Source organism: Hypanus sabinus, chromosome 9, assembly GCF_030144855.1.
Source record: "Hypanus sabinus isolate sHypSab1 chromosome 9, sHypSab1.hap1, whole genome shotgun sequence".
Lineage (NCBI taxonomy): Eukaryota > Metazoa > Chordata > Chondrichthyes > Myliobatiformes > Dasyatidae > Hypanus > Hypanus sabinus.
This window is the reverse complement of record NC_082714.1, coordinates 7,935,577-7,960,969: the sequence shown is the minus strand read 5'-3', so window position 1 is coordinate 7,960,969 and position 25,393 is coordinate 7,935,577. Positions and strand designations below refer to the sequence as shown.

The following is a 25,393-nucleotide window of genomic DNA, read 5'->3' as shown; positions in this document are numbered from 1 at the left end:
TGGATGCCGAGGAACTTAAAGTTCTCAACCTTAGATTCATTGATGTCAATAGGGGTTAGCCCGTCTCTATTCCTCCTGTAATTCACAACCAACTCCTTTGTTTTTGAGACATTGAGGGAGAAGTTGTTGTCTTGACACCTGTGTCAGAGAGGTGACTTCCTCCCTGTAAATCACCTCGTTACTGTTTGAGATTAGGCCAATCAATGTAGTGTCGTTAGCAAATTTAATTAGGTTAGAGCTGTGGGTGGCTACACAGTCATGGAGTGAAGGAAGCGACTTAGCACACAGCCCTGAGGGGCTCTTGTGTTGAGAGTCGGGGGGGTGGGGGAGGTGAGGGAGCCCACTCTTACCACCTGCCGGTGATCTGACAGGAAGTCCAGGATCTAGCTGCTCAAGGAAGGGTCAAGGCCAAGGTCTCTGAACTTCCTGTCAATCCTAGATGAAATTAGGGTGTTGAATGCTGAACTGTTACACCCAAATCTTCCTACACTTCAGTATGGGCCTTTTTATCAGCTCCCAGACCTGGACCGGAGGTCAGAACAAAATCAGTAGCATAGTAGTTAAGCAAATTTGGATAGATACAGAATAGGAAAAGTTAAGATATTGGCCATATCAGAATCAGATTTAATATCACTAGCAAGTCATGAAATTTGTTATTTTGCTGCAGTAGTACATTGTAATTTATAGTTTTTATAACTGTATATTGCAGGTATATATAAAAAAAACTGCAAAAAGAAGGGAGAATTCTGAGGAAGTGTTCATGGGTTCATTGTCCATGTTAAGCATGGAATGGCATGGTAGCAGTGGTTAGTGTAATGCTTTACAGTGTGAGCTGCAAGATCAGGGTTCTATTCCCCCTGCTGTAAGGAGTTTGTGAATTCTCTGCACAACCACGTGAGTTTTCCCCAGGTGCTTCAGTTTCCTCCCACATTCCAAAGACACACGAGTTAGGGTTAGTAAGTTGTGGGCATGTTCTCCTGACACCGGAAGCATAGTGACACCTGCAGGCTGGTCCCACCCACATCTCACACTGTGCTAGTCTTAATGTAGACACAGTGTTGTTTACTCGAGTTTCTATGTATATGTGATAAATAAAGCAAATCAAATTTTTAAAAATCCCTCCAAGAACAGCCTCCTTAATTTGTGCCAAGTCAAATCTGGATTAGTGTCAGAATCAGGTTTAATATCACTAGCATGTGCTATGAAACTTCTTGTTTTGCAGCAGCAGAGCAGTACATAATATACACAATAAATTACAAAATTTTTTAAAAATTATGTTCTGCAAAAAGAGCAAAAGTATCGAGGCAGTATTCGTGGACAGTTGAGAAATCTGATGGTGGAGGGGAGGTGCAAGGTTGCATTATTATCCGGATCAGTTGTTGGCCATTAAAGGGTTTAGTCTGCTACTCTAAAATAGCTTTTGACCTTGTGCTTCTGGATAAAGAAAATGGGAGACAGTTGAACATTCAGGTAAATGATTTACTGAAATGCAAGTTCCATCCCACTCATTTAGAAAAACTTGGTGGATCCACACAAAATATTGGAGGAACTCAGCATCCATGGAAAGGAATAAAGAGTCGATGTTTTGGGCCAGGACCCTTCTGAAACGTTGGGGCAGGTCCACAAAACTATAAGATATAGGAGCAGAAGTAGAACATTTGGCCCATCCAGTCTGCTCCGCCTTCAGTCATGTGCTGATCCAATTCTTCCATTCATCCCCACTCCCCTGCCTTCTCCTCGTACCCTTTGATGCTCTGGCTAATCAAGAACCTATCTCTGCCTTAAATGCACCCAATGGACTCCACAGCCACTCGTGATAACAAATTTTACAGATTTACCACCTTCTGACTAAAGTAATTTCTCCGCACCTCTGTTCTAAATGGACATCCTCCAATCCTGAAGTCGTGCCCTATTGTCCTAGATGCCCCTACCTTGGGAAATAACTTTGCCATATCTAATCTGTTCAGGCCTTTTAACATCCTGAATGTTTCGATGAGATCCCCCCTCATTTTCCCGAACTCCAGGGAATACAGCCCAAGAGCTGCCAGACGTTCCTCATACAGTAACCCTTTCATTCCTAGAATCATTCTCATGAATCTTCTCTGAACCCTCTCCAATGTCAGTATATCCTTTCTAAAATAAGGAATCCAAAACTGCACACAATACTCCAAGTGTGGTCTCACGAGTGCCTTATAGAGCCTCAACGTCATATCCTTGCTCTTATATTCTATACCTCTAGAAACAAATGCCAGCATTGCATTCGCCTTCTTCGCCACCAACACAACCTGGAGGTTAACCTTCAGGGTATCCTGCACAAGATCTCGCAAGTCCCTTTGCACCTCTGCGTTTTGAATTTTCTCCCCATCTAAATAATAGTCTGCCTGTTTATTTCTTCCACCAAAGTGCACGACCATACACTTTCCAACATTCTGTTTGATTTGCCACTTCTTTGCCCATTCCCCTAAACTATCCAAACCTCTCCACAGACTCTCTTTTCTCAACAAAACCCGCTCCTCCACCCATCTTTGTATTATCAGCAAATGATATCTGTGAGCTGGGAGATCTGTAGCATATACATGCATAGTCTGCGTCGTACTTTTATTAGTATTCTCTATGTCCAAGGATGGTGCCACAGAGCCTCTGTGTCATCTAGTGGGCGTCATGGCTGGTCATTATATTGGTAGGCTGGGGGGTGAGGTCTGGACTATATACACATGCATAATCTGCGGTACTGTACTTATTTTTTTAAACTGACATTCTATATGGGCTTGACAATTGTATGGGTGAGCACTGGGCATCAAGCTACAGTGTCGCAGGGGGAGGGGTGTGCACAGCAGGCTTTTTTTCTTGTGTGACTGTTGGTAATGCGTTTTAGCACCTTGACCCCCATAGCAATGCTGTCTCGTTTGGCTGTATTCAGGAATGGTTGAATGACAATTAAGCTATTCGCTTCCATATGCTCTCTGACCTGCTGAGTTCATCCAGTATTTTTTGATTTCTTGTGCTGTGGTAATGGATTGTGATCTATTGTTTCTTTTACCCAGAAAACCCAAAGTTCCAACACTGCACAATGATTAAAACAAGGAGAATAGTTAAAAACAAAGTTGATCCAGAATCAGTTACTTCAGCATTCGTATCGTAGTCCACTCATACCACTTCCTCAGAACACTCCATTTAGTTCCTCTGTAGCTCTCAAAACTCCTCTCTAATATGCTCTTTCACTTTCGATCACCACATGGAGACTAATAGTAAAAATACAACACAGAATATGCATGTATTGAATAGTGGAGTTCAGGGCCAGAGGGCAAAGCTTCAGAAGAGGAGGAATTTCTTTAGCCAGAGAATGGTGAATCTATGGAATGCACTGCCACAGATGACTGTGGAGGCCAAGTCATTGGGCATATTTAAGGTGGCAAAGATTATGGGGAAAAAGACAGGAGAATTAGGTTGACAGGGATAATGAATTGGCCATGATGAAATGTGCAGCAGACGCGATAGACCACTTAGCCTAACCCTGGTCCTCTCCTTGAACCCATCACAGCCAGAGTTTTTAAATCCTCGAATTAGGTCCCAGTACTCAAGCCCAATGGAAACTTCTCAGCTTATTTAAATCAATGGAGCCAGAACACTACAGCACAGAACAAGGCCCATCAAATATACACTACTCTGTGTAGTCCCATCGACCCACACCTAGACCATAGCCGGCCATACCTCTCCCATCCATGTACATAACCAAACTATTCTTAAATGTTGCAATCAAACCTATACCTACCACTGGTACTGACAGCTCGCTCCACACTCACATCACCCTCAGGTTCCCCTTAAATATTTCATCTTTCACCCTTAACCCATGTCCTGATGCAAACTCAGAGGAAGCAGCCTGCATGATCTTATCTATACCCCTCAATTTTGTATAACCTCCATCAAATCTCCCTCATTCTCCCAAGCTCCAAGGAATAAGTCTGATCTATTCAACCTTTCTCTAACTCAGGTCCACATGTCCCAGCAATATTTTCTGTGTTCTTTCAATCTTATTGCTATCTTTCAGTAGGAAAGTGCCCAGAACTGCAAACTCCTAATTTGGCCTCACTCATGATTTATAGAACTTTAACATAACATCCCAACTCCTTAACAAAGGACTTTGATTCATGAAGGGCAATGTGCATTTACAACCCTGTGACACCACATTCAAAGGATTATGGATCTGTGTTTCCAGATCCCATTGTTCTACTGCAATCCTGCGTACACATGTGCATTTCGTATGCATGTACGTGCCAATTTTTTAATCTCCAAGTCGATTTTGGCTCGCTGCCTTCCCGAGTTTGAAAGTGAAACTACACCGTATTGCTACTTAATATAGGGTGTAAATTTATCATATAATTCCTGCTTTTACTATATGTTAGTGTTATTTTAGGTTTTATGTGTTATTTGCTTTGATTTGGAAGGTTTTTTTTGGGTCTGGGAACGCTCAAAAATTTTTCCCATATAAATTAATGGTAATTGCTTCTTTGCTTTACAACATTTCAGATTACAAACAGTTTCATAGGAACGCTCTACCTTCAGATTGCGGGGGAAACCTGTCATTATTTTTCCTTTAAAAGTCAAAGTTGCCAACAAAGTATGGCTACAACTCACTAACACTAAAGTACACCTTTGTATTTAAAGCATGTATCTAAACCTTTAAAACTAGTGCTATAAAACAGAATGTGCACATGTAGTAATTAGTTGTGTATAACTGGAGACTTAAATTTTAACTCCTTGCAAAAGTTTATTTTTAAATTATCCATCTATACATCACCATATATCTTACAGGCATTTACAAAATATGATAGAAATTATGAAAAGATATACATAAACAAAGACAACAAATTGTGTAAATAAATACTGAGAACACAAGTTGTATAGAGTCCTTACAGGGGGTCAGTTTGGAGTCGAGGTGAGTGAAGTTATCCATGCTGGTTCAAGAGCCTGATGGTTGTCGAGTAATAAATATTCCTGAACATGGTGGCTTGGGACCCAAGACTATGAGCCTCCTGCCTGATGGTAGTAGCAAGAAGAAAATGTGGCCTAGATGATGGATGCTGCTTTCTTGTGGCAACGCTCCCTGTAAATGTGCTCAGTGGTGAGGAGGACTTTCCCTGTGAAGGACTGGGCTGTATCCACCACTTTTTGCAGACTTTTCCATTCATGGGTAATAGCGTTTCCATACCAGACTGTGATGCAATCAGTCAGGATACTCTCCACTGTGCATCTATAGAAGTTTGTCAAAGTTCTGGTGACATGCCAAATCTCATTCCCCCTAATGGGCTCAACCGCAAAATGCTCTTTAAAAAAGCCACCTCATAGCCACTTTGCAAATTCTCTCTTGAGATCCAGCACTAAAATCTACCTGCATATTGAAATCCCCCATGACTATCACAACATTGCTCCTTTTACATTTGTAGCCCACACCCTGGTTACTGTTTGGAGGCCTGTATACAACTCTCATCAGGGTCCTTTTACACTTTGCAGTTTCTGAACTCTACCCACAAAGATTCTACATCTTCCAATCAACTAAGAATTTGATTTCTTTTTTTAACCACAGCAACATCACCATCCTCTAACAACCTGCCTGTCCTTTCAATACAATGCGTATCCTTGGATGTTAAGCTCCCAACTATGGTTCATTTTACAGCCACAACTCTGTGACACCCACATCATACCTGCCAATCCCTTAACTCTGACAAGATCTACCTTATTCTGTAAACTGCATATATTCAAATATAACACCTTCAGTCCTGTATTCATCATTCTTTGATTTTAGCCCCATTACTCTTTATCTCATCCCACTGACTGCAATTTTGCCCCATCATCTGCCTGTCTTACCTCAGTCTCATTACACACTATCTAGTTATATAACAACTGCCCCATCCTTAGTCACATCGCTCTGGCTCCCATCCCCTGCCAAGTTAGTTTAAACCCTCCCGAACAGTTCTAGCAAACCTGCCCACAAGGATATTGGTCGCCCTTGGGTTCAATGCAACCCATTCTTTTTGTACAGGTCATACCTTCTCCAGCAGTATTGTTACGTACTCGTGACACATGACAGTGGTACCCTTGTCACGTGACTGGGGTTAAAGCTATACTGGACTTGAGGTAATGGTCTTGTGATGGTGGAGTGACGTCATTTTCCTGCCCAGGAGAGATCATGTGAGTTTTTTTTTATTACAGGTTATAAAAGGAAGACCCCACCCTGTGAGGAGGGGCAGTTCGTGGCTGGATTTGCCAAGTTGACTTTATGCCACTGCGTGATTTAATGTGATGACGCAGTTTAGTTGAAAGATGAAGTTTTATCTAATGCCTAAAGTTTAAAAAGTCATTGCCAGCAGGTTCTTTACAATACTGCTAGTTTGAGAATCAGTGGAGAGTGAAGATCGGAGTTCGGAAGTTAAAGGTCGAGGAGAAACGATTTCTATGGTGAAACGGGTTCGACCTTCGTTTAATCCTTATTTGGAAGGATTTCGTTGACTATTCTCGTGTTAATCCCTGGGATACCAGAAAGGATTGAGGATAGTGTGGAAGGAAAGGTCAGTGCCTTTAAGCCGTTCCATTTCGTAAAATTCTTTGTGGGAAAAGTTCGACATTGGGGACTGAAGAAAAACGACGTGAAAGAGAATTTAAATCGTCTTAAAAAGTCTCTCCCTTAAATGAACCGTGAGCATTTTGAACTTGTGGCAATCATACTTAAAAGAACTGTTTTTGCAACATCGCTTTAAGAGCTGTTTAAGCTGCCGCACAGCAGCTGATTTCCGGTTACGTTAGTGTTTGTTTACTTTTGGGGGGTTTGTTTTCAGTGTTTAATAAAAGTGGTGTTTGTTGTACAAACCCTTGCCGAACTCATATATTTATTGTTGCCTGAATACGTAACAGTATATTAAAGAATAAAATTTCCAGCGCCGTGTTTAATGAGTTTGTAGGAAAGTAAACACAAGGAAATCTGCAGATGCTGGAAATTCAAGCAACAGACACACACACACACACACACACACAATGCTGGTGGAACACAGTAGGCCAGGCAGCATCTATAGGAAAAAATACAGTCAATGTTTCAGGCTGAAACCCTTCAACAGGACTAACTGAAAGAAAAGATAGTAAGAGATTTGAAAGTAGGAGGGGAAGTGGAAATCCGAAATGATGGAAGACAGGAGTGGGAGGGATGAAGCTAAGAGCTGGGAAGTTGATTGGCAAAAGGGATACACAGTTGGAGAAGGGAAAGGATCATGGGATGAGAGGCCTAGGGAGAAAGAAAGGGGGAGGGGAGCACCAGAGGGAGATGGAGAGCAGGCAAGGAGTGATTGTGAGAGGGACAGAGAGAGAAAAGAAGAAAAACGGAAAAAATAATAAATAAGGGATGGGGAAAGAAGAGGGGGCATTAACGGAAGTTAGAGAAATCAATGTTCATGCCATCAGGTCCCTCCAACCTGAGTGTGGCTTCATCTTGATAGTAGAGGAGGCCATGGATTGACATATCAGAATGCGAATGGGACATGGAATTAAAATGTGTGGCCACTTGGAGACCTTGCAGGATCAAGATGAAGCTGCACTCAGGTTGGAGGAACAACACCTTATATTCCATCCGGGTAACCTCCAACCTGATGGCATGAACATTGATTTCTCTAACTTCCGTTAATGCCCCCTCCTCTTCTTACCCCATCCCTTATTTATTTATTCCCCATCCTTTCTCTTTTTTCTCTCTGTCCCTCTCACAATCACTCTTCGCCTGTTCTCCATCTCCCTTGGGTGCTCCCCTCCCCCTTTCTTTCTCCCTGGGCCTCCCATCCCATGATCCTTTCCCTTCTCCAGCTGTGTATCCCTTTTGCCAATCAACTTTCCAGCTCTTAGCTTCATCCCTCCCCCTCCTGTCTTCTCCTATCATTTCTCCCCCTCTCAAATCTCTTATCATCTCTTCTTTCAGTTAGTCCTGACGAAGGGTCTTGGCCTAAAATGTCAACTGTACTTCTTCCTATAGATGTTGCCTGGCCTGCTGTGTTCCACCAGCACTGTATGTGTGTTGTAGGAAAAGTAAAATGCTTTAACAGGTGAACAGTGGATTCAGTAAAGATGAGCTGAAAATACCCAAGACAAGGCAGCATCTGCAGAGGGGAAGATCAGGCCTTTAGGTCAATAATCTCAGCTGTGTTGACATGAAGCTCAAATTTCGGAGTAAATCATCAACTATTAAGAGTTTTCAGTGAACCAGGACTACCACACTAATAGTCACTTTTGCCAAGCAGTAAGGCTGATCAACAACTCCCCCACTAACTCGACCCTCACCAACCCAATCACTACCACTACTTTATCATTTCCCATCAGTCACCTCGTGTACAGATACTCCTGGGCCTAGCGTCACTTTATCAAAGTATGATGTATGTACACAAACTAAATAATTTATTAAAAGCACATGTAAAATTGTGTTCTTTATCTTAATGATATTTTTTCTGTGCTACATTGGATCCAGAGTAACAATTATTTTTGTCCTTTATACTTGCGTACCCGGAAATGACATTAAACAATTGAACTTGAAGAAAACTTCTTAAAGAACCTCAGTGAGTGCACTTTAATGTCGCAACAGCTTTTATAAAGAAATTTAGAGCTAACATGCAATTAAAATTAACATGCGCCCTTTAAAAGGTCCAGTAAAAGCAGTCATTAGATCACTGGGGTGAGGCACAGAGAGTCTGATATGTGATGCTAGGTTTCAATTTGAACACACTGATTTCCAGGAAATCAGCTACAAGGAAGCTGCTCTGGCACAGATGAACGTTATCAAAAAGGCACATGATTCCTTTGCAAAGGGGAGGAGACAAGACAGAGGAAGGTCGAAAGGAAGAAGGAAGGTTATTTTCAAAAACTTATGATGGCTCTTGGGAGAAAGTGAAGCAGTGCGACAATGGCATATGGAACACATGACAGTGAGTCACACACTGCAAGTCCAAAATAGCTCAGTCTCAATTCAGTAAGCCCATGGGAAGGACTGTTGGAGGCAGTCAGGAGGTTAAAGCAGGATAAAAGCAGACAGAAACAGTGAGTCAGATTTAGATTACACTGGAAAAAGTGGTAATTTTATGTTTGATGTTAGAAGGAAACCAGAGATACATTAGGTTAGGAGCCACTCGCTGTACAGAGGCTCAACCATTTGCAGAAGTTCAAAACCAGGTTCTTAAATCATTAATTCAGATGTGAAATTTGTTGTTTTGCAGCAGCAAAAGTGTGCAAAGGTAGAAATTACTATAAACTACAAGTCAACACATTTCACTGTATGCTTCAATGGACATGTAACAAATAATCTCGAAGTGCAAAAGGAATGATGAGGCAGTGTTCATGGAGGAGGGGAAGAAGCTGTTCTGAAAACATTAAGTGTACATCTTCAGGACTCTCTACTTCCTCCCTGATGATAGTAGTGAAAGGAGGGCATGTCCCAAACGATAAGGAACCTTAATGATGGAAATCCCCATCTTAAGCATCACCTCTTAAAGATGTTCTCGATAGTGAGGAGGATTGTGACCACATTGAAACTGAAGTCAACACCCACATTAAGATTTACACAAATCCTCCAAGTGTATAATTAAAACCTCCAACTCTTAACAAGGGGAAATCTTAAATAATGAAAAATCATTGTGGACGTGACCCACCCAGCAAACTGCTTTTTCCAAAGCTGGCTTCTAGAAAATGCTTTAGACAAATGCTTTAAAACAAAAACTTTACACCAGTGTAAAAATTTCCTCCAGGCAGTTAATCTGATTAACCATTCGAGTTACACTCCCCCATTAAACCACTTTTTATAAATCTGTTTACATTGTAAATACATGGTGTTTACGCAAACTTTATCCCATTTTGTAGTTTAACCTCCAACTTTATTTATAAATTAAAAAATTTGTAATTGTTGAATTTTTTTTGTTGCATGTCACATCAACACACCACAGCAAATTCCTAAAACATGTACCTCTATATAACAAATAAAGTTGATCCTAATGATTGCATGGACTATTTGTCTCCTAACACACCCTTCACTGCAAATTCACTTCCAGTGTCGACATGGCTTGATGACAGATTCACCCCTGGGTCAAGCTAAAGGTTATGGATTTAAGTATCCCTCCACTGATCCAAGATCCAGGGCTGTAGTCCTGAGGGAACACCACCACTTTTGAGACAATTAACTCCATTTAATCACTTTTATGCTCAAAGATCCCCATGGCACCATGTTAGACCATAAGACATAGGAGCCAAAATAGGCTGTTCAGCCCATCATGCTGATTTAGAAACAGCTTCTTCCCCTCTGCCATCCAATTCCTAAATGGATATTGAGCTCGTGAACGCTACTTCACCCCTTTATTTGTTCTTGCATGATTTTTAATCTATAAAGATACATACACTGTAATTGACTTACTCATTCCTCTATATTATGTATTGCATTGAACTGCTGTTAACAAATTTCACAACACATGCCGGTGATAATAAACCCTTTTCTGATTCTCAACCCCATTCTCCTGCCTTCTTCATGTAACCTTTAACACTCTGACCAATCAAAAACCTGTCAACCTCTGCTTTAAGTATATCCTACGACTTGGCCTTCACACCCAAATGCGGTCATTTTCATGGAGTCAGAACAGAAACAGGCCCTTTGGCCCACCACGTGAACGCTAACCTTTCCACCCATCAACACCAATCCCTTTTACCTTTACGAGGTCTGTATCATTCTATGTCTTGACCATTTAATGTCTATCTAATGTACATTTAACGTAAGACAATCTGATTCCATCACCTCTGTCACCATCAAATTCCATTTATCAACCATTCTGCTTAAAAACATTTCCCTTAAATTCTTTTTAAAACCTCTTAAAACTATGTTCTCTTGCTTTAGATACTTCTTCCTGGGGTGGGAGAGAGAAAGGTTTTTATCTACTTTAACTTTACCACTATTTTATATACCTCTATCAAATCACCCTCAGCCTCCTTCAAATAATTTATCCTTGTGTTCCAGAACAGCCTTGTTCTTGCTGTTACAAGTTTCTTTACTGGACTTCTTGTATAATAAAAATGAACTTGCCCTTCCAGTCTACCTCTATATGGCCTTTGCACTTTACTACTTGCACTACTGTGTAACTAATATTATCTGCATTGCTTTTCTATCACACTACCTCAAAGTACTTGGGGAATGATCTGTCTGAATGTCACGCAAACAAAACTTGCTGTTTATCTCAGTATGTGTGACAATAATCATCAATAAGCCACAGAATATCCAGTCATTGAAGCATATTGTTGTCTGGGAGTAAACCCACTGTCTGGTTTCCTTCATTGTTTGATGAATTACTCATGTATTCACAGACTGAGGCCAGAACAAATCAAAGTTGCTATCCAAATGCAATGCATTGCCATAGTTGGCTGTGGACATCAAGTCATTGAGTATATTTTCAGTCAGAATAAAATTTATCACAATACATACATGTCATCATATATTACCTTGAGATTCACTTTCTTGCAGCATTTAAAAATAAAGAAATACAGTACAATTTTTGAAAAGCTAGACATAAAGGCTAACAAACTTAGTGTGCAAAGGAAGGCACATTGTGAAAATAATACCAAGAACGCGAATTGTAGAGTCCTTGAAAGCGAGTCTGCAAGTTGTGGTATCAGTTCAATGTTGAGGTGAGTGCAGTTGTCCACACCTATTCAGAAGCCAATGGTTGTAGGGTTGTACTTAAATTGGAGGTTGATTTGTTCTGATTTGCAAGGACAAAGGTTACAGGGTGAAGGCAGGAGAATGGGGGTTGAGGATTAATAAATCAACCATGGCAGAACACTCAACCTTGCTCTGCTCCCATGTCACTAATTTGGTTAATGAAGTACATTTCAGATCAACTGATATACAAATCGCAGTGGATGCTAAATGAATTCTAAATTACTACCCTCTACTTGTTGTTTACTGATGTCACTCTTACAACAACATCAGTCCCAGACTTCCCAGCTGCAGAAATACACTATTTCTACCTTACTCTACATTTCACCATCTACATCCAAGGGTTACATGCCCAATATACAGTATGATCAAAGGATTCAAAGTATGCACGCAGTATACAATCCTGAGATTCATCTTGCATGCAGACAGCAGAAAAAGCCATGGAACCAAAAGAAAAACATCAACCCTCCACCAAACACCACCCCACAACCACACACCATGAAAAAAAAAGTGAAACCGCAACAAAGAACTGAGCAAAAGCAATATAAAAACACAAAAACAAAAGAGCCCAAATTCAGTTCAGCTCAGTGTTCAGATCACCTTAATCCTCTACGTATATGATGTGTATGATATGACCATGTCTTTGCCCATGATTGTTCTTGGCAAATTTTTTCCTACAGAAGTGGTTTGCATTGCCTTCTTGGCAATGTCTTTATCAGTGACCCCAGTCATTATCAGTCACACAACCAGCACTTGTGATATGTACCAGCTGCTTATACAACCATCCATCACCACTTGCTCCTGTGTCTCTGATCAGGAGGGGGTGCTACACCTTCCACAAGGGTGACCTACAGGCTAGTGGAGGGAAGAAGTGCCTCACACCTCCTTTGGTAGAGACGCATCTCCACTTCACCATCCACCAAGTGTACTCAGGTCGAGCAGCTTCTGTGGAAAGAAGCTTAACATAATTTGACAAAGACCTTCATCTGCATGGTCAAAATATCATCCGATTCTCTCTCCACAGATTTTTCCTTACCCAATTGTTTTTATTTCTGCAGTTTTTTTTATAAATAAGTACAAAGTAAACTATCAAAGTGCATATACGGTGTGACATGGTAGTGTAGTGATTAGCAGAATGCTTTACAGTGCCAGTGACCCAGGTTCAATTTTCCCATTGCTGTCTTCAAGGAGTTTGCATGCGCTCCCCATGACCGCATGGGCTTCCTCTGGGTGCTCCAGTTTCCTTCCACACTCCAAAGACGTACCGGTTGATAAGTTATTTGGTCATTGTAAATTGTCCTGTGATTAGGCCAGGATTATATCTGGGGATTGCTGGGTGGCACCATTCAAAGGGCTGGAAGGGCCCTTTCTATGTTGTACATCAATAAATAAATGTCACCACATGCTATCTTGAGATTCATTTTCTTGCTGGAATTTACAGGAAAATAAAATACAATATAATTTCTGAAAGACTAAGAAAAAACTGACAAACAACGAATGTGCAAAGACTAACCATGCAAAGAACAAGAGCAAATACAGTGGATTCTGGTTAATTGGACCAGTAGTTACTAGGAGCAGCCACTTATCTGGGACAACTAATTGAGTAAACAGCCAGGATTCTATTTATTTGAGACACTATGCTTCTTAATTGAGACAGAAGACTAACCAAACAATTGTTAAACTAATGTCAGTCATGCATACTTGTGAGGTCATTAGATGTTACATCATGTTCAGAGAAAAGTTTTTAAAATCGCATCAGTTGCGTGCATGTGTGTCGAAAAATCAGTAATTTTTGTCACTGATAGTTGGTGAGAAATAAGCTGGAAGACAATTCAGGCCTGTTTTATACACTGCAGTTTCAAGCATTCAGGTTTAGAGATGCCAGAAAAGCCAGGAGTGAAAATGAAACAACTTCACTACTTCAACAAGTTAGGCACTACGAATAATTTGAAGGTATCGGCAATCAATTTGAATAATACAATGGAAATGAAAATTTGGAGGATGCAATCGTCAAAAGCATTGTTGGGAGGCAGTCCATTATAGACACTAGGTGTCTGCACTGATTTTGTACATTTTGTCAATCAAAACATCACAGCAGCGTACACTGAGTGAATTCCTCCTTCAATAACTATTAGGAACTGGTACCTCTTGATTGATGTAAAGGTCGCACACAAGAACTAGCAAATGTTCCGGTACACCCTTGTGCCTTAAGGTGATCCATCGTTTGTCAGGCCTTGCTGTAGCTCATTAAGTACATATAAATATCCTTCTGGTATTCTGTCTTCGAGAATCCATCTCACATCTGCAATGATGCATCTTGTTCCCCCTTCATTTTTTGAAAACTGCTTGCACTTCAGGAAGCTCCCACTCTAAGTAAGGTTGAAGTTTTTTCTGAATGATTTTTAATAAAATCAAGAAGCAGCAGTTTGAACAGAACAAGGAGAAACAGAATGGTTCAGCATCCTTATAGGGGTGTGACAAGGCTGTATTCTCTCCCCTGCCAGTTTAATTTGTATGCCGAACAAATCTCTAGAGAAGGAGTATATGAGAATCAAAGGGTGGCAGAATCAATAACCTTTGTTACGCTGATGACACAGACAACACTGGCTAAAACAAAGATGACCTGAACCAACTACTAACCAACATCAAGGAAGTCTCAGATGGACCTGCACCTTCGCCTGAAGACTAAGATTATGACTACTGGCAGCACAACCAGAGCACCTGAAGGAAACACAAGCACTCAGGGAGAATGCATAAACTCCTTTCAGGAGGTGTCTAAATTGAACTCCAAATTCCAGAATGCCTCGAGCTGTAATAGCGTCACCCTAACCATTAAAGGGTCCATGTACACTACCTCACTTTTCTAGCTTTGTATGCACTATGTATTTAATGTAATTTTCTTATATACTGTATATCTTATTACAATTTATAGCTTTCATTACATATTGCAAAGCAACAAATTTCATGACATGTGTCAGTGATATTGAAGCCCGATTCAGATTTATTGCTCATTTCTGTGCCTTGTGGCACATTGGGCAGCAGCCTTGCTATTTCTTTAGCATTTAACCTGTTTTTTTTTTAAATGAGTTCGAGTTGCTAGCTCAACACTCAACCTAGCATGGATTGAAATCGTGCAAAGGGCTGGCTAGATTTGAAACCAGGACCACTTGCCTCGAAGTCCAGTGCAGCTAACTGATTCTAATTCATGCTTACCCCCTATCACTTTATAACCTGTACCTCATCTCCCCACTTGATCAAGTTGACAAATCCATCAAGTCCCCCAACACAGCCTACCACGGCTTTGAATCAACAATCTTGGTGGTACTCTGTTCATCCAAGACAACACAACCCACAATAATAAAGTGAATGGCTAAGGGCGCACTATAAAACTTCACAGTACCCAAAAAGTAGCAACCTTACAACATAAAAGACCTACTTGTGTAAAATCACAAAATGTTGAAGACCACAAGACATAGAAGCAGAATTAAGCAATTCAGCCCATTGAGTCTGCTCACACCATTCAATCATGGCTGATTATTGTCCCCCTCAACCCTATTCTTCTGCCTTCTCCCAGTAACTTCTGACACCCTTAGCAACTTATAAAACTCGGCTTTATTATACCCAATGACTCTCTCCACATCCACTCTATCCAGGCCTTTCAATATTCCATAGGTTTCAATGAGACCCCCTCCTCATTCTTCTGAACTCCAATGAATACAAGCCCAGAGCTATCAAATGCTTTGCATATGTTAACCCTTTTATCCTTGGGATCATACTCAAACCACCCCTGGAACTTCTTCATCCTTTCTAAGGCAAGGGGCCCAAAATTGCTCACAATACTCCAAATGTGGTCTGATCAATGCCTTCTAAAACCTCAGCTTTACATCCTTGCTTCTATATTCTAGTCTTCTCGAACAGAGTGCTAAGTAAAAGAACTGAGCAGGTAAGGCAGCATCTACAGAGAGGAATACACAGGCAATGTTTTAGGCCTAGGCTGCTGGGTTCCTTTAGCATTCTGTATGTGTTGCCCTGGATTTCCAGAAAAATCCAGCCATGGTGCAATGAATGATATGGGGATTGAAAGGGTTTAAGTATAAGGAGTTTTTGATGGCTCTGGGCCTGCACTCGGTGAAGTCTATAAGCATATGAATATTGAAAGGCCTAGATAGAGCGCACAGAAGAGGATGTTTCCTATTGTGGGAGAATCTAGGACCAGAGGGCACAGCCTCAGAATAGGAGAACCTTTAGAATCAGAGGACGAAGCTCTTAGCCAGAAGGTGGCGGATCTGTGGAATTTCTTGCCAGACAGCCATGGAGGCAGTTATTGGCTATATTTAAAGCAGAGGACAAAATGTTGATGAGTAAGGATGTCAAAGGCTTTGGGGAAGAAGGCAGGAGAATGGGATTGTGAATGTGAATAAATCAGCCATGATTGAATGGTGAAGCACATAGACTGAATGGCCTAACTCTGACCCGACTTATTGACTTATTTTCCTCACCCAAGGAAATAAAATTTTGGATTTTATTTCCTTTGGCAGAGGAACCATACAATTAAACAGAGTCTATGTGCCCAGTTACCAAATCGTTAGCGGATTTCATCCATTTCCCAATAAGTGAGTATAGAATAACTGAAGTATGCTTCCCTATTTACACTGACTGAGTTTTGGACTGAGAAGATGGAAGTGTGGTTACAGCAGTTACACAGCTGCAGATTTAGCTTGATGCCTACAAACAGATTTAATTATATAGCAAATCAGATATCAATTGCTGACAAATGTTTCGCACCAGAAAATACTCGAGTTTCCCCATAAAGGAGAATGTAACAAGCCATTAATGCCCGGATGCAATAACACAACAATCAGACTTCAGCTCTAACTGAAGTTCAGGGGATTTCTAGATTCCAGAGATTGCCTACATGCATGACAGTGCTACATTCTTACTAGAAAGGGAGCAATGAATGTCGAATACCTCAATCAGTTGGGTATATGGAGTGTCCAGAGAGGGGTAGCACCTCTGGTGAAGGGGCTTGTCCTGTCCATTCTGGAGCAGCTCTCTTACCTTTGGTCCCCACTGCTCTCATCTGTGGCTGCAAGTAGCTGTTCGCATGCAACAACAGCCACATCCCAGTACACCACTTCGAAAGGCAGGCTAAACCAGGTGACGATAGCCAGCAGGCCTCATACCCTGGTGAGACAGGGACATGTCTGTCCGAGCATGTGAAGTCAGCTCAGGCAGACTGGGCAGATGAGATCTACATGAGATCCAATGGTCAGGAAGGCAGTTCTGCTACGCTTCAAGGAGAGTGAAAGGCTTGTCAAGGCAATAAGACGTCATGATCATCCACTGCAACCAAGGAAGACCCCAGACTGTGACACTTGCTCATACCATTAGACACGGACCTATGAGGTGCCCCAGTGCAACAGCTTTTCCACTTTAAGATCTTTCCCAAACAGATCTCTCATCGTCAGACACAATGGACAACCACTACCTCAATCCAATGTAAGGGCAGATATATAAATAACAATTACAAATGGATGTTGTGCTGAAGTTAAGAATCCCACAGTTGATACACTAAATGCAATGTTACCGGTCAATTTGAGAGGACTAGAATACAAGAGCAAGGATGCAAGGTTGAGGCTTTAAAGCATTGGTCAGACTGCTGAGTATTGATAACAGTTTTGGACCCTATATCTCAGAAAGGATGGAGGCGGCCTAAAGGAGGTTCATAAGAATGATTCTGGAAATGAAAAGGACATGAAGGGTCTGTACTTGCTAGAGTTCAGAAGAATGGGGGGGGGAGGGAGAAGAGATGGAAAATAGGAGGAGAATGTAATTGAAGCCCATCAAATATTGAAAAGCCTGGATAGTGGGCTTGGAGAGGATGTTTTGAATAGTGATGGACTCTAGGACCAGAGGGTACAGCCTCAGAACAGAAGGATCTCCCTTTAGAACAAATGAGGAATTTCTTATCCAGAGGGTGAAGCTGTGGAAATTTGTTGCCACAGATGGCTGTGGCAGCCAGGTCACTGTTACATTCGGGGCAGTTATGGAATGCTTAGATAGACACATGGATGATAGAAAAATTGAGGACTATATAGGAAGGGTTAGAGTGATTACTTAAGAGTTGGTAAAAAGACAGCATAACGTTGTAGGCCAAAAGGCTTGTACTGTGCTGCAGTTGTCTAACTTCTAATCTACCACATCAGTGAATCTGGAGTCAACTGGATCCATTTGGACCATGGGAGAATGGGAAGGAGGAGGGGAACCAGAGAAAGATGGGCAGGTGAGAAGAGGTGAGAGAATGGGGAATGGGGAAAAAGAGAATGGGGAGAGGGGAGAAATCTGTTCATGCTGCCAGATTGGAAGCTACCCAGATGGATTGAGGAGTTGCTCCTCCAACTTGAGTGGCCTCACCATGGCAGAAGGGTCTCTGCCTTGACCGACTGTTATTTCCCTCCATAGATGCTGCTCAGTTCTTCCAGCATTTTGTGTGTTGCTCAAGTCTCCTTTAAACTCCTCCCTTCACCTTAAAGCTTGGTATTTAACATATCTAGCCCAAGAGAAAAAAATAAGGAGCCGTCTACACTTCAATGTTTATATACAGTTCTATAACGTCACTCCTGGGAAAATAATCTAAGCATGTCCAGCCTCTCCATTAGCAGAGTAATTGCCCAAGAAAAATAACTACTTCTTAAACAGGGACATCAAGAAACCCAACATCCAGACCATTCTCTTTTTGCTGCTGCCATCAACAGGATGGTGCATGAGCTCCAGGACTCTCACCACCAGGTTCAAGGACAGCAGTTACCCTTCATTCATCAGGCTCTTGAACCAGAAGTGATAACTTCACTCACCCTCACTTTCAAGGACTCTATCTCATGTTCTCAATAAGAAATAAGCAATAAATATTTTTCTTTATTTTTGTATTTGCACAGTTTGTAGTTTTTTAAAGCACACTGGTTATTGTCTATTGGGTTTGGTCTTTCACTGATTCTATTGCAGAGGTTCCCAACCTGCGCTCCATGGCATAAAAGGTTGGGAACTGTTCTACAAGAAGCGAATCTCAGTGTTCTACATGCACTTAATAAAGTTACTGTGGTTTGGTGTAACACCATTGGACTGAATTCTAGATCACATGCTCTTCACAAGATTATACCACAGAACCACTAGTAAGCAAACTGGCTGTTGTGTTACACTTCAAAGTAGCACACCAAGCTGAATCCTTGCATCTCCAAGCAGGCCCTTCTAGTTCATTCCAAACTATTCATATGTCTAGTCCCATCACCCTCCACACCCCTTCCATCCATGTACTTGTTCAAACTTCTCTCAAATGTTGAAATCAAACTGACATCCACCACTACCGCTGGCAACTCGTTCCACACTCGCACCACCTTGAGTGAAGAAGTTCCCCTTGAACCGTGACCTCCAGTTCTAGTATCGCCCAACCTCAGTGGAAAAAGCCTGCTTGCATTTACCTATCAACATCCCTCAGAATGTTATATACCTCTGAATTCTTTGGGCCATTTATAAACTGGAGGCTAAAGCCTCAGAATAGGGGGGTGTCAACTTAGAACAGAGATGAGGAATTTCTTTAGCCAGGGGATGGTGAATCTGTGGAATTCATTGCCACAGATGGCTATGGAGGCCAAGTCTCTGGGTATATTTAAAACTGAGGTTACTAGTTTGTTGGTTAGACAGGATGTGAATGGCTACAGGGAGAAGGCAGCAGAATGGGGTTGAGAGGATTAATAAATCAGCCATAATGAATGTACCAAGTAACTCATTCTGCTCCCATGTCTTGTGATCTAAAGTGCACAACATTAATCACTACTTGATTTAGAAACATACATGAGCATTTTGAACTACAATGGACTCTGATTTATGTTTGAATTGCGCTCTTTGGTGCATAATTTTGTTTAATTTGATTTTTGTGAATATTACAACATTTTGCCTGCACCTGTGTGTTCATGTACTTTGTGCAAGCCACAATAAACTCGACTTTGAACTCTTCAGTGCCAGTTATCTATTGAAAGGCTGGGGAACTGAAGGCAAAAGTTTTTACATGCCCCCTCCACAACTCAGTGCGAATTCACCAACCTCTACAGCAACATCTGATACAATTTTTTTTCTATAGGGTCCACCAGCCCCAACCTTGTGATTGTGCGCCCTTGTTTGTAGACTCACCAGTTGAAAACACTATACAAGTTCCTAATTTGTATGTTTATCCATCAAGCCTCGACAAAGGATTTACATTTTCCTTAAAACATTCACAGCAGATTAAAACCATTTTCCTCTTCATATCGATGATCAGAAGGAAACATTTTACCTGCAGGCAGGGCACCCACCAACCACTACTACAGAAGCCGCAGTGGGTTGCTGGATGATGGTGTAAGTGTTGGAATAGTTCGACGTTGGACAGACAGGAGGCTGAACACTTACTGAAACAGGAGGCACGTATCCTAAAAAGAAAACAGCGATTATTTAAAAATAATTAAGACTCTAAACACTAACAAAATTACTCGTGTATCAAGGATAGGAATAATACTTAAGAATTCCAAAGAAAATTAATTGCCTGTAAATATAGATTCAAACAAATTTTCAGTGTAAAATACAATGCTACTGACATTTATCAAAAGCGAAAAACAACTAAAATCAATATACATAAATCACGAAACTACTGGCGATAACTCCTGCACTGAGGCCACCCAATAGTGAGAAACTGACAGCTCAAGATTAGAAAGGATCTCGTCAATAACGCAACTTAAATAAGGATTTCCTCCCTCTCCATCTCTCCGGCTTTTAATTGGAACTAGCAAAAAGATAAAAGCAACACCCAGTATATTTCTTCCGGATGAAGTGAAGTTTCAACATAATCACCTCCAGCTCCACTAGCCTGCTGCTGCGGTACCGAGGATTAAAACAAAAGGCCTGTACAGAGCCGAAAGGAAAGCAACGGGGGAGGGGGCAAGAAGAAGAGACCTCACCTGAGGCTGGGTAGGAGTACGGAGGAGGCTGCTGTTGGTATCCAGGCGGCGGGATGGTCCCATAAGTCTGGCCGTACTCGTAGCTCGTCGAGCTGGGCGCATATGCGGGGGGCCTATCTTGGAGCAGCGGCTTGTTGTCCATCGTCCTTCCCAGGGCGAGGAAGGGGAACAAGAGAAAGAGAGAGAGGGAGGGGTGAGGGTGGTGGAGATCGGCAACAGCAACAGCGGCGGTGGAGCTTCCTCCCCGCCTTGGAATATAGCGGGTAAGGGGAGGGAACTGCAGTGGAATTATTAATGCTGGGCGAGATCCAGCGCTGAAGAAAGCGCGCAGTTACACTCGAGAACCGGCAACGAGCCAAAGCGTGCACACCACGACTGATACACTAAATGTTACACCATAACCGCCCGCTTCCCGGGACACCCCAGGTCCGATACAAAGTCACAAGATAACTGCCACGTGACCACCACAGACAGCCCGCCCTCTTCCCTTAAAGGGACCACACTCTCCTTTCTCAAAGCAAAACAAATTCCACTCCCAGTCCCGGCTATCATGGGGAAAGGTGGTAGGAAAAGCAGATAGATTAGGGGCATTTAAGAAACTCTTGGATGGGTACATGGATCAGATAAAAATTGAGAGCTATAACAAAGGAAGGCTTAGATTGATCTTAAATTGGTAAAAAAAAAGGGTGGGCACTACATCGTGTATTGTGCTGGAATGTTCTAATAGTAACCCGATCACTCGAGTTGAGTACGATGTTCTGTGGGTGTGGATTCCCTTAATGGAGAGCGTTCGTGCACGACTTTGTTTAACCTGAGCTGGCTGATGCATGGGCAGCCACCACACGGTCCTTGACAGATAGGGGTCAGGGTCTAGCGGCATGGAATGCAAGATGACTGGGGATCTTTCACTGCTGTCATCTTCGTCCGCGTTCACTGCTGTTGTGATGTATCATCATCTTGATTGCTCTTTGTCTGGAACTTTGCCTTGACCTTAATGGCATGAGTAACCCTGCCAGGAGATTCCACCACGATAAAGTCCTGATCCTCGAAAAATTGTTCTTTGTTCTATGAGATCATTTGTCGGGGTTGATTTACAATTATCTCAAAGAATTTTATTAAAGTCTGGTTATAAAACCATACGACATAGAAGTAGAATTAGGCCATTTGGCCCATCGAGTCTGCTCTGCCATTCAATCATGGCTGAGGCTTTTCCTTCCTCTCCAGCCCCACTCCCCAGCCTTCTCCCCATAACCTTTGATGCCATGTCCAATCAAGAACTATCAAGCTCTGCCTTATATACACCCCAACGACCCGGCCTCCATAGCTGCCTGTGGTAATAAATTCCACAAATTCACAGCATAAAAAGCGGTCCCATCATCGACCCCTGTGGAACACCACTAGTCACTGGCAGCTAACCAGAAAAGGATCCTTTTAATCCCACACTCTGTTTATTACTAATCAGCTAAGGCTCTAACCATGCCAGTAACTTTCCTGTAATACCATGAGCTCTTAACTTGGTAAGCAGCCTCATGTGTGACACCTTGTCAAAGACCTTCTGAAAATGCAAATATATAACATCCACTGAGTCCCCTTTATCTATCCTACATGTAATCTCCTCAAATAATTCCAACAGGTTTGTCAGGCAAGATTTTCCCTGAAGGAAACCGTGCTGATTTTGTCCTATCTTGTTTTGTGTCACCATAATCTCATCCTTAACAATTGACTCCAACATCTTCCCAACCACCAAGGTCAGGCTAACTGGTCTATAATTTCCTTTCTGCTGCCTTCATCCTTTCTTAAAGAGTGGAATGACATTTGCAATTTTTCAGTCCTCTAGCACTATGCCAGAGTTCAATGATTTTTGAAAGATCACTATTAATGCCTCCACTACCTCTTTCAGAACCCTAAGGTGCAGTTTATCTGGTGCAGGCAACTTATATTCCCTTAGGTCTTTCAGCTTTTTGAGCACTTTCTCCCTTGTAATTGTAACTGCACTCACTTCTCTTGTCACACCCTTCAATATCTGAAACACTGCTAGTGTCTTCCATAGTGAAGACTGATGCAAACTACTCATTTACTTCATCTGCCATCTCCTTGTCCCCCATTATTATTTCTCCAGACTCATTTTGTAGTAGCTCTGTATCTACTCTCTTCTCTCTTTTACATTTTATATACTTGAAAAAGCTTTTACTATCCACTTTGATATTGTTTATTAGCTTTCATATTTCATCTTTTCCCTTCTAATGATTCTTTTCAATGTTCTCTGTAGTGTTTTAAAAGCTTCCCAATCCACTATCTTCCCACTGATTTTTCCTTTGTTGTATATTCTTTCCTTTGTTTTTACACTAGCTTTGACTTGTCAGCTATGGTTGTACTGTTTTGCTGTTTTGAGATTTCTTCATTTTTGGAATGCACCTATCTTGCACCTTCCTCATTTTTCCCAGAAACTCACACCATTGCTGCTCTGTTGTGATCCCTGCCAACATCTCCTTCCAAATTACTTTGGCCAACTCCTCTCTCATACCACTGTAATTACCTTTATTTCACAGAAATACTGCTGTCAGACTTTATTTTCTCCCTATCAAGTTTCAAGTTGAACTCAATCATATTGTGATCACTGCCTCCTAAGGGTTCCGTTACCTTAAACTCCCAAATGATCTTTAGTTCATTACATAACACTGAATCCAGTATAGTTGATCCCCTAGTAGGCTCAATGATAAACTACACTAAAAAGAACATCCCTTAGCATTCAACAAACACATTCTTTTACCAACATGATATTCCCAATCAACCTGCATGTTGAAATCTCCCATGACTATCATAACATTGCCTCTTTGACATGCCTTTTCTATTTCCCATTGTAATCTATGGTCCACATTCCAGTTACTGTTGGGAGGCCTGTATATAACTACCATCAGGGTTCTTTTACCCTTGCAGTTTCTTAACTCAACTCACAAGAATTCAACATCTTCCAATCCTATGTCACATCTTTCTACTGATTTGATGTCATTCTTTACTAGCAGAGTCACACCAGTCTCTCTGCTACTTCCAATACAAATTATAGCCTTGTACATATAGCTCCCAACTACAACCATCATTCAGCCATGATTCAGTGATGGTCACAACATCATATCAGATTATCTGTAAAAGTGCAACAAGATCATCCATCTTATTTCTTATACTCTGCGAACAGATTATAGCAATTTGATTACTGCATTTGCTACCTTTTTTGATTCTGCATCCCTAATGCACTGTTACTTACCCTACTGGCTGCAATTTTGTCCTATCATCTATCTGCCCTTCCTGATAATCTGACTGTATGCTACCTTTGCTTTTCTACCATCCATTCTATCCTGAGTCCCTTCACTCCAGTTTCCATCTCCCTACCAAATTAGTTTCAACCCTCCTCAAGAGCTCTAACAAACCTGCCTGCAAGAATATTGCTCCCCCTCTGGTTCAAATGCAACCCATACCTCCCCCAGAAGAGATGCCAATGATCCAATAACCCAAAGCCTTGCCCCCCATGCACCAGCTTCTCAGCCATGCATTTCTGGTGGTGACGAGAGGGTGTACAGGAGTAAGATATGCCAACTAGTGGAATGGTGCCGCAGCAACAACCTGACACTCAACATCAGTAAGACGAAAGAGCTGATTGTGGACTTCAGTAAGGGTAAGACAAAGGGGAACATAGAGGAGTCAGAAGTAGAGAGAGTGAGAAGCTTCAAGTTCCTCGGTGTCAAGATCTCTGAGGATTTAACCTGATCCCAACATATCGATGCAATCATAAAGAAGGCAAGACAGCGGCTATACTTTATTAGGAGTTTGAAGAGATTTGGCATGTCAACAAATACACTCAAAAACTTCTATAGTTGTGCCGTGGAGAGCATTCTGACAGGCTACATCACCGTCTGGTATGGAGGGGCTACTGCACAGCACCAAAAGAATCTGCAGAAGGTTGTAAATCTAGTCAGCTCCATCTTGGACACTAACCTTCAAAGTACCCAGGACATCTTTAGCGAGCGGTGTCTGAGAAAGGCAGTGTCCATTATTAAGGACCTCCAGCACCCAGGGCATGCCCTTTTCTCACTGTTACCATCAGGTTAGAGATACAGAAGCCTGAAGGCACACACTCAGCAATTCAGGAACAGCTTCTTCCCCTCTGCCACCTGATTCCTAAATGGACATTGAAACTTTGGACACTACCTCACTTTTTTTAATATACAATATTTATTTTTTTTGCACATTTAAAAAAATCTATTCAATATATGTAATTGATTTACTTGTTTATTATTATGTTTTATTTTATTTATTATTTTTTTCTCTCTCTGCTAGATTATGTATTGCATTGAACTGCTGCTGCTAAGTTAACAAATTTCACGTCACATGCCAGTAATAATAAACCTGATTCTGATTCTGACCTGCTAAATCATCCTGTTTCTACCTTCACTGGTGTGTAGCATAGATATCAATCTAGAAACACTACCTTGGAGGTCCTACTTCTCAGCTTTCTGCCTAGCTCTCTAAATTTTCTCTTCAGGACCTCTTTGCTTTTCTTTCCTATGTCATTGGTACCAATATGTACCAAGATTATGGGGCTAAAAAGAATAATTTGAGGGGCAGGATGATGAACTGAGCGAGTGAGGGGACTGAGAGAGTGGGGCTAGGAAAAGGGTTAAAGGTATTGAGACTGAGT

General features: G+C 41.6%; 1 protein-coding gene across 1 annotated transcript in view; it reads right to left on the bottom strand.

Annotated features, from left to right (window-relative positions):
* bri3 (brain protein I3) overlaps window positions 1–21,147 on the bottom strand; it is a 28,467-nt gene extending 7,320 nt beyond the window's left edge. The window contains exons 1-2 of the mRNA XM_059979020.1: window positions 20,701–21,147; window positions 20,043–20,175 (exon numbers count right to left, since the gene is read on the bottom strand). Of these exons, the coding sequence (XP_059835003.1) occupies window positions 20,043–20,175; window positions 20,701–20,842 (275 nt within the window). The 5' untranslated portion in view covers window positions 20,843–21,147. The remainder of the gene's footprint in view (window positions 1–20,042; window positions 20,176–20,700) is intronic.
* Window positions 21,148–25,393: the final 4,246 nt, after the last annotated feature.